The 15560-nt window shown below is 36.1% G+C and overlaps 1 protein-coding gene across 4 annotated transcripts in view; it reads right to left on the minus strand.

Moving 5' to 3' along the window:
• The window catches only part of MSR1 (macrophage scavenger receptor 1), a 79072-nt gene extending 65598 nt beyond the window's left edge, over positions 1-13474 (minus strand). For 2 of the 4 annotated variants that reach the window (XM_068970176.1, XM_068970179.1), the window contains exons 1-3: positions 13438-13474; positions 4454-4560; positions 3223-3336 (exon numbers count right to left, since the gene is read on the minus strand). In XM_068970176.1, coding sequence (XP_068826277.1) covers positions 3223-3336; positions 4454-4556 — 217 coding nt within the window. In that variant the 5' untranslated portion in view covers positions 4557-4560; positions 13438-13474. The remainder of the gene's footprint in view (positions 1-3222; positions 3337-4453; positions 4561-13437) is intronic. The other 2 variants (XM_068970177.1, XM_068970178.1) reach the window with 2 other exon arrangements.
• Positions 13475-15560: the final 2086 nt, after the last annotated feature.

Below are 15560 nucleotides of genomic sequence, written 5' to 3' on the forward strand. Positions count from 1 at the left end.
ACCATATAATTTTTACTTTCACTAGAAATGCTTTTTATTTCATAGGGATAAAGCAAAACCTCTTCATAGTGTAGAAAGGGAAGATTTGATTTGATAAAATGTCATGTGACCAAAGATTTTTCTTCAATATCAAGTTCAACATGAGCTGATAATAAAGGCTATATTTTGCTTACAGATTTAAAAATGCAATATTGCTTGTTTTCCCAAATCTTGAATGAAACCTAATCTAATCCTTACTTTCTTTAAAAACATTTAATTGTGATACAGATGATATAGATACGAGTATCGCAAATCTAGGTATGGAATGCTAGAGTTCATATTTTTAAATGTTCATTTCTTTCATTATCATCAGAGAGATGGCATTTTGTGACTTTTCTATCTTACATTTGAAAGGAGACAAATTTTATGACTTGTACAATAGGGAGAGGGTTATATTTGACCTTACAGATCACATATACTCCTCCATGTTGGCAATACCTTCTTCTACCAAAAATTTGTATTATTTTGAGCTCAAGGATCTTCAGTTTGTCAGCAATTTATATACATTAACCTTCGGCTTGCTGCTGCTGCTAAGTCGCTTCAGTCGTGTCCGACTCTGTGTGACCCCATGGACGGCAGCCCACCAGGCTCCCCTGTCCCTGGGATTCTCCAGGCAAGAACACTGGAGTAGGTTGCCATTTCCTTCTCCAATCCATGAAAGCTTAACCTTATCTTATTCTTCAGAGACATTGTTATATGTTGTTATACTATAATAGAAATGTAGTAGCTTCTTGGAAAAAAGGTAGCTTGTGGAGAGACTATAATTAAATATTTTTCAATACATAAGAAACTTTAGTTTTCATGCACAACATTTTATTTTATCTACTGATTTATATTTCCCAAAACAGAATAATTTCTATCATTACAGGGATATGTTTTATCTACATTTGAAGTTTTTTTTATTATGTAGAGTTAATGTATTGCATTTTAGCTTTCTTTTGGAAAAATTCTGATCTAAAACTTACAGCTGTAAATGGACAGTCAATTGTTTATTATTCAAGTATGATAAACACAGGAGATCTAAATTCTGGTGAATTGGGGTGCTAATGTGAACTTGCAAGATTTGAACACTTTTAGCTTTTTGTCAGTCTTAATAGTACATGCTATAGTTTAAGGAAACAAAATTACTTTAGGTCAATCATTGTCAATCCTAGAACAACTGTGTTGACTTGGTAGCATTTGGTAACAGCCCAGAGATTTTGAACCTGGTTAGAACCCTGATATTTTCAAACCTCAGTTCACATTGTGCATGGGCTGAGTATAAAGAAGTTGCATTCACCGAGGTTGGTTCTGCAGGCCACGGTTTACATAAAAGCAATGAAAGTGAGTCACTCAGTTGTGCCCAACTCCTTGCAACCCCATGAACTATATATAATCTACGGAATTCTCCAGGCCAGAATACAGGAGTGGGTAGTCATTCCCTTCTCCAGAGGATCTTCCCAACTCCAAGATCGAACCCAGGCCTTCCACATTGCAGGCAGATTCTTTACCTGCTGAGCCACCAGGGAAGCCCAAGAATACTGAGTGGGTAGCCTATTCCTTCTCCAATGGATCTTCCCAACCCAGCAATCAAACCAGGGTATCCTTCGTTGCAGGTGGATACTTTACCAGCTGAACCACCAAGGAAGTCCCATAAAAGTGATGAAATTACGCACATTCTAACTGGCTGACAGCTAATGATCCCAAACAATGATGCATCTTTCAGTTAAGCACTTCAAACTGATAAGCATAAACATAAACAACACATAGATAACCCGGTTTATCAGGAAGTTGTTGTTTAATGACAGACACCTCAGGTTCTTTTATTTAAATGGCTGTGGTTGGTTTGATTAGTTGATTGGTTGTGGTTGGCTTTTGTTTTTGACATCCAAAATAGTATCTGACTTTTACATAGGGAAAATATTTTCCTGGCTAATGTTACAACAAGTTAATTTTTTAGTGGCCAATCATAGTTTGTTCTAAACACCGGATTGTACTGGGAGATAGTAGATCACAGAGGATAGGAGTCAGGAGTCATGGTAGGAACTTCAGTTCCATCACTGAACAGTTTTCTTTTGAGGATGATGAGGGTAAGCATATGTCTGTCCAAGGGTAACTGTGAGGTGTCTTAAGATAATCTGTGGAAAATGTATAGCCCAGGGCCTGAACATAGTAAACGCTCAAAAATGTTAAAGTCATTGTTGCTTTCATTATCATTTCTTCCTTAGTAAAATTTTGGTTCTGTCTTGGAATATCCTTTTGACAGAGGAGGTATGGCCTTATATTAGGAGCATTTCCTTGTTAAGCTGATTAGTATGCACATAAAAACACATCTTCCTCCCAGCCTATCTCTTGTTCAAGCATATGTCTAGATATTTTGTCACTCTCAGAGGAAAAGGGAGCTACAAGGCAAATAAATTCAAATGTCAATCAAATCCCTCAAAAATGGTCCTGAGGGAAATAATGTTTATAAATTTGCTTAAGTTACATGCAAGCTATCCCTCCCTGTATAAACTCTTTAGATGTATCCCCAACTCAAGCCAAACTCTTCAAAACAAATATATACCTGAAAAATATCATGTAGGACCCAAGCAAAGTGTTCTATTTTTTTTGTTTGTTTGTTTGAAAGGATGCTATCAGTTCATTTTTAGAGAGGTTTTAAATAAAACCCTCATGAAATATGTGACCATATAAAGGACAAATACTGCTGAGGGATAGGTCACTAGTTTCTGAGGTTTCCTCTGAAGACTTGTAGGGATATTTCTTTCTGCTCTCAATACTAGGAATAAAAGCATTTTTCCAGAACAATTGGATTGTTTTTATATTTTAGGCATTGCTAAAATAAACAATCATGTTTATATCTTCACATTTGCAACTAGAATGCTTACCATGAAATTTATGACGCATCATTAGAACTTCACAGGACTTCAGATGATAACATTGCTGAAACGGTCAATTCTTTCCATCTTACCTTTACATATTCATATTTTTATCTTAAAGTTCCATTGTCTAGGCTATTTATTTAAAGTTTTTTATGCAATAACTTTGCAGAATCTGTTTTTTTTCCATGAAATAAATTTGAGGAATATTTTTTGATCTAAAGTTCAAATTCTTACTAACTTGCCATATACCAAAGACTAATGCTTCTTTCTGCTTCTGCACTAAATAATTTACTAGGTGAGTTTCAGAACTAGAGTACTGTACCTGCCACTATGCCAATGATGGGCACGAGAACTACAAACACAATGAGATAAAGGGTGATCAGTGCAGCTTTATAAGACTTCATCCTCTCTTGAAGAGTTGGGCCATTTTTAGGATCTAAAAAACAAAAGTCCAACCTCCTGTTAGAGAACTTACTCATCTTACTTAATTAAAACTTTTTAAAATCTCCAATTATATGGTTAGTATCAAACCTACTGGAATAAGAAGGAAACAAGAAATAGGTTCTCATCTATTCAGCAGGAAGTAAAAGGGACAGTCAAAAGGAGAAGTCAATACAGAAATTGCTGTGGACATTTGATCTATCCACTAACTAAACATCCAGGACAAAGTTACTATCTTCTCCAAGCCATACTTGTCTCATTGGATGCATTCATTGATAAATTTTAATACTGATACCATACCAAAACACACACAAACATAAATTTTATTCTATTTCACATGGGAATGTGAACATTCTGGATGAAAATAAAGTTCCTCAAGCAACCATATATTAATAATTATATATATTTTTTCAGATTTTAAGTGGAATAAGAAAAACATTACTTCTGATGGTAATTATGTAAATTTTCTTTTCTCATTCTACCTCAATAATTTTGTATTTGGATGCCTCTTGTGATTTGAATACAAGCTGAAAAAAAATAAATAACAAAATTCACACTTTGATTAAACATTGGAATGGATCAGTAAAGCCCATCCTCTGGATATTTCAGAATATACTAATATTTTAGTATTATTTCTTTATATGAACCAGCAATTCATATGTTGAGATGCTAATTGTAGAAAAGTTAACTCAATATAGAGGGAATCTTACTAGCAGAAGATGTTTCTCTGGTTAAGTAAATAAAACATTCATTAAAACATTCTTTCCTATGGCCATTGCTTTTGTTGTTTAGCAAAAAAGAAGGAAATTTTGTTTTCAGGTTGCAAATTAAAATGAAATTTTAGGTAGTGTTCAGTAATGTTCTATGAGGAATTGAACAGAAAAAGGAGGAAAAAATTAGGTAAAGAAAATTTAAAAAATAAGGAAAAGGGGGAAAATGAAGGAAAAAAGAGAAGGAGCAACCACAATACAAGCAAGATGGGATATTCCATCTGTCAGGTGACTAAGACTGAGATCCAACCAGGCAGATAGAGTAAGTCTCATGACCAAAATTTTACAGTCTCACTAACTCCAAGGACAATGTCCATGAGCACCCTCCCTTATTCTACTTACGGGGAGGAAGCAAAGCTGTCATTGAGCGAGCATCGAACTTCACAGACTCTGTACAGCTGTCAGTGTCTTCTTGCTGATCAGGAAAGTCATCCCACTGTGCCATACTTCTATCAAACACATGGAAAAACACGTTAATTACACACAGAATTGCTAGGGCCCTTTGGCATCATGTTTCACATTGAAATTTACAGTTAAAATCCAATTTTAGCCAGGGAACAAGTATAATTAATTACATTTACATACATCTCTGTCAAATATATGCCAACATAACTACCCATGAATTTTCATTTCAACATTAAAAGACAGACTTACATGGAACCCACTCATGAGTTTTTCCATGTACAAATGTACACTTATGATTGAAGTATGTGGGTTTTTTTAGAGTGAGAGGTAACCTTGCTCTCTTTAGCTAAAAAAGGAAAAATTCTCAACTGGCAGAAAACAACTGTTTAGCTAAAAAGTTAAAAAGAATTTCCCTTAGAACAAGTACTAGCTGAAAATCTGAAACAAATATTTCCCGTGATATTTTATCAGAGCTTTATCAGCCAAATTTTCTTCTGCCAAGGCATCTGTTTATCCCTTTAGAAACAGAAAACAAAGTCCAGTCACAAGATAAGGAGCCACAGGAAAAACTAAGTTTTTATTTTCCTTTCCTTTCCCTTCTTTTCCTTTTTTTAAAAAAATTTTCTTATATATTTTCCTATCAAGACTTCCCTCACTATATACATTGGCAGCACCTCAGATATGTGCTTGTACCTTTTAAAACACAATTGCAAAGAGCCGGACACGACTGAGCGTACACACACATATTTTATGACCTACTCTCTATCTATGTCTCTTTAAGATGCATTAGAATCATTTAAAAGGCTTACTTTAAAACAGATTGATGGTCCCAACCTGCAAAACTTCTCATATTTAGGGTAGGGATCAACAACTTTCACGCTTCCCTGGTGGTTCAGTGGTAAAGAATCTGCCTGCCAAGGCATGAGACATGGGGTTCAATCCCCAATCAGGGAAGATCCCCTGGAGAAGGAAATGGCAACCCACTCTAGTATTCCTGCTTAGGAAATCCCATGGACAGAGGAGCCTGGCAGGTTACAGTCCATGGGGTCGCAGAAGAGTTGGACACGGACTTAGAGACTAAACAACAACAATCTGCAATTCAGACAAGTTTTCTAGTCATGCTGCTGCTGCCAGTCTGAGGACCACAACTTTAAGAACATTTGTCAAAAGAAACTGTATGACTTTTTCTTGGAAACAGTTCAATTCATTTGATTGATAAGTTTAGCATAAAGCCAACATCTTCTGATCATTGTTTATTTTCTCTAATGCTGAGTTATGGATTTAACACAGCTGAAGTTGCAACTGTGTACCCTGGTAACTTCAGGACACTGAACTCTTATCTCCTCCAGAAAATGGGCAATCATTCATACGCAAATGTTCACCCTGCTTTGGGAAGAGGTACTGAAAATAAGGATGTGGCAACTCCTGTCAATATATTTAGAAAATATATTTCCAAGGAGTTATTTTATTTTGCAGTTTGTACATACATCATTCTGTAAATCGGTTTTACTTTTTTGTAAGTCTGGTCGATCTAACCAAGGAGTGTATTCTTTAAACGGTTCAGTCACTGTGGAGGAAGCTGGCAGAGGGGGGAAGTTAGGACGACATCCCCTTTTCTTGCTACTGCTGCTTCTAAGCCGCTTCAGTTGTGTCCGACTCTGTGCGACCCCATAGATGGCAGCCCACCAGGCTCCCCTGTCCCTGGGATTCTCCAGGCAAGAACACTGCTTAGGCAGAGGTAAAACTAAATAAACAATTATCGGCGAACACTATTATAGGAAACCAAACTGATTAATTCAGACCCAGACTCTCCTGCCATTTCTCGCCTTTTTAATTCACTCTATTATTTGATTTGGATGATAGTTTTTAACTTGCCATGGGAAAAAATCAAAAACATTACTTTCAAGAATGAGATGACAATGAAACAGCTAAATTCTTTTTTAAACTACAGTTCAAAGCACTGGGACTCTGGCAAAGCTTTTAACATTTGAACTCAGTTTATAAAGGATGGGCTCACAAAGTCTACTTTTTTTTTTTTTTGCTGTATCCCATGGCATGCAGGATCTTAGCTCTCTGACTAGGGAACAAACCTATGTTCCCTGCATTGGAAGCCCAGAGTCTTAACAACTCAACAGCCAAGTATACATTGAGGTACCCCTGCTATGCACCTAGAAATATTTCCCTGTAAGTCTGCTCACAAGTCCCTTCTCAATGTGTTTGACTCTGGTTCTGGTCCCAGTAGCTGAGATACTATGACTCCATTTTCACTTACATACAAAGGAAATAGCCTTATATTAGTCAGTCTTCTAGATGGGAATTTCTTTTTAAAAAATATTTTTGCAAAATTTAAAAAAATTTAAATCTGATAAATCTCGCTAGACTGTGAGCTACAGAAGAGGTGGGACCATGTCTAGTTTTGTTCAATATTATATTGGCAGAGCCTAAAGCAATCTGGAGTATAGAGTACACTTGATATATACTTGTTGAATATTTGGGCACTGGCATCACGGACTCGATGGACGTGAGTCTGAGTGAACTCCAGGAGATGGTGATGGACAGGGAGGCCTGGCATGCTGCGATTCATGGGGTCGGACACTACTGAGTGACTGAACTGAACTGAACTGAACAGAGACTAAGTTCAGTTTTGTTTTTCTTTAGGCCTCTATACTTCCATCTATCCTTTATGGGCTTTAGATGATAATATATATCTTTCAGATTACTGGATTTCAAACTATGATTTCTTTGGGTAGATTTAAAATCTCTGAAAAAGAAAACCCTCTAATAAATGTCTACAAGTGGGTTAGACTGAATGACTACATGTGGACAACAGAGGTACAGAGAGCTGAAAGTGAGATGAACACTAAAGTCTGTTGAGTGGAGCGATGAATGAAAAAGAATCCCCTCTGGTTACTCTGGTGAACAATGAGTTCTGTTTGTTCTCTGGAGTGGTTTATAACAAGAGTTGGTTAATCATGAAATATACTTTTTTGCTTTGAAAAAAAAGATTAAATTAATCATAGATGATGCTGCCATAAGATTGCTGGCATTTCCTATTACTACTTTCTTTTGTTCTCAGTCTCCAAAATTGTCCTGAGAAGCTCATTTATTTCCATGGCTTGAATGGCATGAACTACTGCCTACATGCTGACTAAGCCAATATACCCAGCTCAGATCTCATGTCTCAGAATCAGATTTATAAATAAAGAGATAGATAGAAAGAAAGATAGATATAATATAGCTAGCTACAATGGGGTACTTTTCACATCAACCTAACTTTTCTTATTCCAGGGTTTCTGATGTTGGCATGCCACCCATTTATATCATCTGTTTGTTATTACAATCCTGGGCTAATTTAATAGCTCCCAATAGGTCTCTCTGGCTTCCCTGATAGCTCAGTTGGTAAAGAATCCTACCTGCAATGCAGGAGGCTCTAGTTCAATTCCTAGGTTGGGAAGACCCAGTATTCTTGGGCTTCCCTGGTGGCTCAACTGGTAAAGAATCTGCCTACAATATGGGAGACCTGGGTTTGATGCCTGGGTTGAGAAGATTCCCTGGAGAAGGGAAAGGCTACCCACTCCATAATCCTGGCTTGGAGAATTCCATGGACTGTATAGTCCATGGGGTCGCAAAGAGTCAGACACGACTGAGTGACTTTCACTTTCACTTTTTCATAGGTCTCTCAGCTTCATGTTAATCCTTCCATTTTATTTTCCACACAATTTCTGGAATGGTCCTTTTCTAAAGTAAGTCAGATTGACATCATGACCAAGTGGCTTTTATCCCAGGGATGCAAGGATTCTTCAGTATTTGCAAATCAATCAATGTGATACACCACATTAACAAATTGAATGATAAAAACCATATGATTATCTCAATAGAAGCAGAGAAAGCCTTTGACAAAATTCAACATCCATTTATGATAAAAACCCTCCAGAAAGCAGGCATAGAAGGAACATACCTCAACATAATAAAAGCCATATATGATAAACTCACAGCAAACATTATCCTTAATGGTGGAAAATTGAAAGCATTTCCCCTAAAGTCAGGAAGAAGACAAGGGTGCCCACTTTCACCACTACTATTCAACATAGTTTTGGAAGTATTAGCCACAGCAATCAGAGGAGAAAAAGAAATAAAAGGAATCCAGATTAGAAAAGAAGAAGTAAAACTCTCACTGTTTGCAGATGACATGATCCTTTACATAGAAAACCCTAAAGACACCACCAGAAAATTACTAGAGCTAATCAATGAATATAGTAAAGTTGCAGGATATAAAATTAACACACAGAAATCTCTTGCAATCCTATACACTAACAATCAGAAAACAGAAAGAGAAATTAAGGAAACAATTCCATTCACCATTGCAATGAAAAGAATAAAATACTTAGGAATAAACCTACCTAAAGAAACAAAAGACCTATTTACAGAAAACTATAAAACACTGATGAAAGAAGTCAAAGATGACACAAATATATGGAGAAATATACCATGTTCATGGATCAGAAGAATCAATATAGTGAAAATGAGTATATGACCCAAAGCAATCTATAGATTCAATGCAATACCTATCAAGCTACCAACAGTATTTTTCAGAGAACTGGAACAAATAACTTCACAATTTGTATGGAAATACAACAACAAAAAAACACCCTCAAATAGCAAAAGCAATCTTGAGAATGAAGACTGGAACTGGAGGAATCAACCTGACTTCAGACTATACTACAAAGCTACAGTCATCAAGACAGTATGGTACTGGCACAAAGACAGAAATATAGATCAATGGAACAAAACAGAAAGCCCAGAGATAAATCCACGCACCTATGGACACCTTATCTCTGATAAAGGAGGCAAGAATATACAATGGAGGAAAGACAATCTCTTTAACAAGTAGTACTGGGAAAACTGGTCAACCACTTGTAAAAGAATGAAACTAGAACACTTTCTAACACCATACACAAAAATAAACTCAAAATGGATTAAAGATCTAAATGTAAGACCAGAAACTATAAAATTCCTAGAGGAAAACATAGGCAAAACACTCTCTGACATAAATCACAGCAGGATCCTCTATGACCCACTTCCCAGAGTAATAGAAATAAAAGCAAAAATAAACAAATGGGACCTAATTAAATTTAAAAGTTTTTGCACAATGAAGGAAACTATAAGCAAGGTGAAAAGACAGCCTTCAGAATGGGAGAAAATAATAGCAAACAAAGCAACTGACAAAGAATTAATCTCAAAAATATACAAGCAGCTCATGCAGCTCAATTCCAGAAAAATAAACAACCTAATCAAAAAATGGGCCAAAGAACTAAACAGACATTTCTCCGAAGAAGACATACAGATGGCTAACAAACACATGAAAAGACACTCAACATCTCTCATTATCAGAAAAATGCACATCAAAACCACAATGAGGTACCATTTCATGCCAGTCAGAATGGCTACTATCAAAAAGTCTACAAATAATAAATGCTGGAGAGGGTATGGAGAAAAGGGAACCCTCTTACACTGTTGGTGGGAATGCAAACTAGTACAGCCGCTATGGAGAATAGTGTGGAGATTCCTTAAAAAACTGGAAATAGAACTGCCATATGACCCAGCAATCCCACTGCTGGGCATTCACACTGTGGAAACCAGAATTGAAAGAGACACGTGTACCCCAATGTTCATCGCAGCACTGTTTACGATAGCTCAGACATGGAAGCAACCTAGATGTCCATCAGCAGACAAATGGGTAAGAAAGCTGTGGTGCATACACACAATGGAATATTACTCAGCTATTAAAAAGAATGCATTTGAATCAGTTCTAATGAGGTGGATGAAACTGGAGCCTATTATACAGAATGAAGTAAGTCAGAAAGAAAAACACCAATACAGTATATTAATGCATATATATGGAATTTAGAAAGATGGTAATGATGACCCTATATGCAAAACAGCAACAGAGAACCAGATATAAAGAATAGACTTTTGGATTCTGTGGTAGAAGGTGAGGGTGAGATGATTTGAGAGAATAGCATTGAAACATGTATATTACCATATGTGAAATAGATCGACAGTCCAGGTTCAATGCATGAGACAGGGCGCTTAGGGCTGGTTCACTGGGATGACCCTGAGGGATGGAATGGGGAGGGAGGTGGGAGGGGAGTTCAGGATGGGGAACACATGTACACCCATGGTTGATTCATGTCTATGTATGGCAAAAACCACTACAATATTGTAAAGTAATTAGCCTCTAATTAAAATTAATTAATTAATTAATTTTAAAAAAGTAAGTCAGATGTATCACTCTGCTGAAATCCTATAAATACATTCCCATCTCACTCACTCAGACAGACTTTTCTCCAGCATCAGATCTGAAATGGAAACCTACCTCTTTCACTTCCTCTTCTCTTTCTTGCCTTGATCTGCCCCCCACCCCCAACTTATCACCATCCAACATGAAATACATTTCCTTTATTTGTCTTGTCTATTGTTTGTCTCTTCTCACACAAGTTAGAGTCATGATTCAGTGGTTTTTATCTCTTTGGTTCAATGAATAGAGTTCCTGTCACTGGTGTTCATCATGTACATAAGAACATTAGGAGAAATTCCACAAATAAATGAAAGACAAAATAGTTTGCAAGATGACTGGATTTTATACCTGGAGTCATGCTTCAGGGAAAGTTTGCATTAGTGTAATGAAGAAATGTAAAAACCTGTTCTGCTATCTACTGGTAAATGAAAGGTTTTTCCTTTGAATCCTGTGTCAACAGGAAACTGAAACAAAAATATCTCACCCCCAAGGTTCCCACTTTTGCCTCAGAGGGATTTGTTAGACTTACTGGATTCCTTCAGCTCCTTACTCTATCAGTGCTGTTTGTTTAGGAATGTTAGAAAACATACACATGTGAGGCTTTGTTAGAAGCCAGCGGACAATTCACACAATCCAAATGAGCCTTTAACTGCTTTTTCCAAAGTTAAAAGAAAAAGTAACCTCACATGTTACAGCTTCCTATCAAATGTCAATGCACTGACAAAGAACTGTGAAATCTTCTGAGTGTATGTAATCTATTAAAAGCACGTTCTCATGAGAAGTGAAACACCTCTCTGCAGTATCAGCTCTTCATGAAGAGGGTGAAAAATTTATAGAAGCTACAACAGGAAAACCTTAATGAAAGAAATTCAGTATCATTCTGTTTGGAAACATACTTTTCTTTATTCCTGTTTTTATTATAAAAATATTGTAACACTACTGAAGACAAGTTGGGACAAAATTTCTAACATTCCATCACCCCAATAAAGGAAAAAATTGAGTGCATCCACATTACAAATTGATACTATAATGTATGTTATCATCTGGTTTTATGTATTTCCCTTAAATTCATATCAGTATCTCTATAATTGAAATTATTTTTTTCAAGTTTAAAATGATGGGCTACATAATAATTCATTGAATATATGTACCTTATTTATGCAGCCATTTTCTTATAATTCTTCAAAATAAGATATGTTCCCTGTTCTTTGAAGGGCAATGTGTTACTGATACAGATGCTGCTGCTGGAAATCTTTGCATAACTTAGGTTTCTCCTTTTTAGCCTAAATGTTTCTTTAGGTAATTCATTATATGTTGAACTATCAGATAACAGGAATACTATCTCAAACTTCTTAGTATCCACTGTCTGACTTCTCTTTAAAAAGACTGTACACATTTACAGAGATTCTAGTCACTTATGTTTTAAACCAAATTCACCACTGTTCAGTAACAATGTTTATTTTAGAATCATTTAGATTTTAGTGAGAGCTAAATGATATCTCAGATATATATCTATATATACACAGATATATATGGTTATAATATGAATTTAAAATTATGAGGATTATAAATAATTTTTATAAATTGTCTGATACATAGACAACCACAAATAAATGAATCACCATTATTTTAAACCATCACTTTTTTTTAAATATGAAATTTTCTTATTTTATCCTCACAACAGCACCATGAGGTATGTTCTCAATTTTACAAGCTGGGAAACCAAGACCTAAAACATTTAAGTATCCAGTTAATGGTACACAACTAGTGAACGGGGAAGTTGGGACCTGAAGGTAGGCAGTGTACGACCAAAAAAACAGCTCCTAATTCCTGTATAAAACATTTATAATCTCAGTTTTATGACTTTTCTATCACTATTTTCACGTGGCTAATGAGAATGCTAATCGCATTTTATGCTGTGTACATCTTAACCATTCTTCGAGATGAATGTAAATTCTAACAGCTCCATGAAGACTCTTCTTTCTCCTCTTGAAGTAATTTTGGCCTCTCCTGTATTCTCATAGTATTTACATATAGCATTTGCATATCACTTTTATGGTGCTCAAATTATATTATGCCAATTTGCCTTAGATCTTGATTTTCCTAAAGACAGAGACTTTCATTTTTTATGTCCCTTCCTTACATCTAGAAAGTGCACACAGTAGATGCCCAACTAATATTTGTTATATGAGCAATAGAGGTAATAAAAGTATTAGATTAAAGTCAAGAGTATTATGTAAAAACTAAGATTAGACTAAGATATATTTAATCACATTGAGTAAAGCCAATAATTTGCAACAAAATATGCACATTTATATGCCCAAAATTTCTTGCTAGTTCAACTTAAAAATATGTATCATATATATATGTCATATATATTTGTGCACATATATACATTTTTCACCCACAGAAAACCTAGCAGAAATCTCTATCATTGAAACAATCAAAATGAGTTATTAGTGATAGGATTCAAAATTGTACCAAAAATTACTGATCACATATGTAAACAGCTCTCTCATACAACATACACACACATACATGTAGACACACAAAAATATACAGAGTAGACCCATATATTCAACAGAAGCAATTTGGGAGAAAACACAAATAAAACTTCTTTTACCATATGTCCTAAAGACGGCAGCACTGATTTATCCACTTCCCTCTTGTAACAATTGAAACCTAAAACCTTTATCACATAATATTTCAGCACAGCACAAGAAGAAAGGAAATGACACATTTGTATGTTGAAAATCTTTCTTAACAGTGTATTTCAATAGTACTCTTCTCAGTGCACAAGTTTGCAGAATCTAAATTTGTCAGATAACTCATTCCTCTTTCCATCTAGGACATTACAAAAGAAAAAGAGAAGTCAAATGAAAAACAATTGGGGTTATTGTAACAGCATACATAACATATGGAAGATTAATCTTTTCCTTTTTGTAAGATAGGTCTGCTCTATAATATTCTCATTACTATTAATCTTTTATTAATCTCAATATCTTCCACTAATACTCATGATCTCTTTCATACTGTATAACCTTGAGGGAAGACTCTATGTTTATGTGATTTGTTTTTCTTAATCCTTTTCCCTAGATCCCTTATCTCTAGCTTCAAACACAAAGCAGAGGAGGAAAGGATACCCACCAAGTAAAAGCAGCAATCCCTTACTGCTCACTTCAGCTCTGTCTATAGTGATGTTAGCAATTTCTGTAGATCCCTTTGAGCATCTAAAAAGTTATTTATTTCCTGAGAAGTATAATAGAGGAAAGGGGTCTCGGGCATGGGATCAGAACAAAGGAATGACTTTCATCTTCTATACCTGTCAGAGTTTTACATATTTTTTAATCTCATTTATTTAATCACATTCCAGTTCCAATAGGACATGTGAAAAAAAATACACTATTGAGCTAATTTTTAGATCTGATTCTTTTGCGGAAAAGTGTTTACTTTATATTTCATGGGCACTTCATGGTGCTCAAAGAGGGAGGGATCCTACTTTCTATCAAGAGATGGTCAAAATGATGTTCTGGCACCACAGAACAGTAACCCCTGGTAGAGAGAACCCAGGAATAGTGCACAGTGCTTGAAAAAAGAAAGCAGAAAAGAAAGTAGCATTGTAACAGCAATAGTAACAGGCAATGAAGCTGGCAGCACAAATGCTGGCCAGGCAGCTTGAGCCAAGAATAGGATTGCAGACATCAACCCAGGCTAGACCAACATGAAGGCTACTCTGTGACCACACTAGGTCACCAGATTCTTAGGAGACCTGGAGACTAACATCAGAACTCACTGTATTTTCTTTTGACCTGCTTCTATATCTTTTTGTTGTCCAGTCATTAAGTCATGTCCAACTCTGCAATCCCATGGACTGAAGCAAACCAGGCTATTCTTTCCTCCACTATCTCCTGAAGTTTGCTCAAATTCATGCCCATTAAGTCAGTGATGCTATCTAACCATCTCATCCTCTGCCAGCCCCTTCTCTTTTTGTCTTCAGTCTTTCCCAGCATCAGGGTATTTTCCAAACTCACTGGAAAATATTGGAGTTTCAGCTTCAGCATTAGTTCTTCCAATGAATATTCAGGGTTGATTTCCTTTAGGAAGGACTGGTTGGATCTCCTTGCTGTCCAACGACTCTCAAGAGTCTGCTCCAGCACCACAGTTTGAAAGCATCAATTCTTTGGCACTCAGCTTTCCTTATGGTCCAACTCTCATGTTTGTACAGTACTACTGGAAAAACCATAGCTTTCACTATACAAACCTTTGTTGGCAAACTGATGTCTCTGCTTTTCAGTATGTTGTTTCAGTTTGCCATAGCTTTCCTTCCGAGGAGCAAGCATCTTTTAATTTCACAGTTTCAATCACTGTCCACAGTGATTTTGGAGCCCAAGAAAATAAAAGCTGTCATGTTTCCACCTTTTCCCTTTCTATCTTCCATGAAGTGGTAGGACCGGATGTCGTGATCTCAGTTTTTTGAATTCTGAGTTTCAAGCCAGCCTTTTCACTCTCTTGTTTCATCCTCATCAAGAGGCTCTTTAGTTCCTCTTCACTCTCTGCCATAAGGGTGGTATTATCAGTGTATCTGAAGTTGTTGATATTTCTCCCAGCAATCTTGATTCCAGCATGTGATTCATCTAGCCTGGCATTTCACGTGATATAAACAGAATATGTTAAATAAGCATGGTGACAACATACAGCCTTGACATACTCCTTTCCCAATTTTGAACAAGTCCGTTGTTCCATATC

The sequence above is a fragment of the Capricornis sumatraensis genome, chromosome 4 (genome assembly GCF_032405125.1).
Source record: "Capricornis sumatraensis isolate serow.1 chromosome 4, serow.2, whole genome shotgun sequence".
NCBI lineage: Eukaryota > Metazoa > Chordata > Mammalia > Artiodactyla > Bovidae > Capricornis > Capricornis sumatraensis.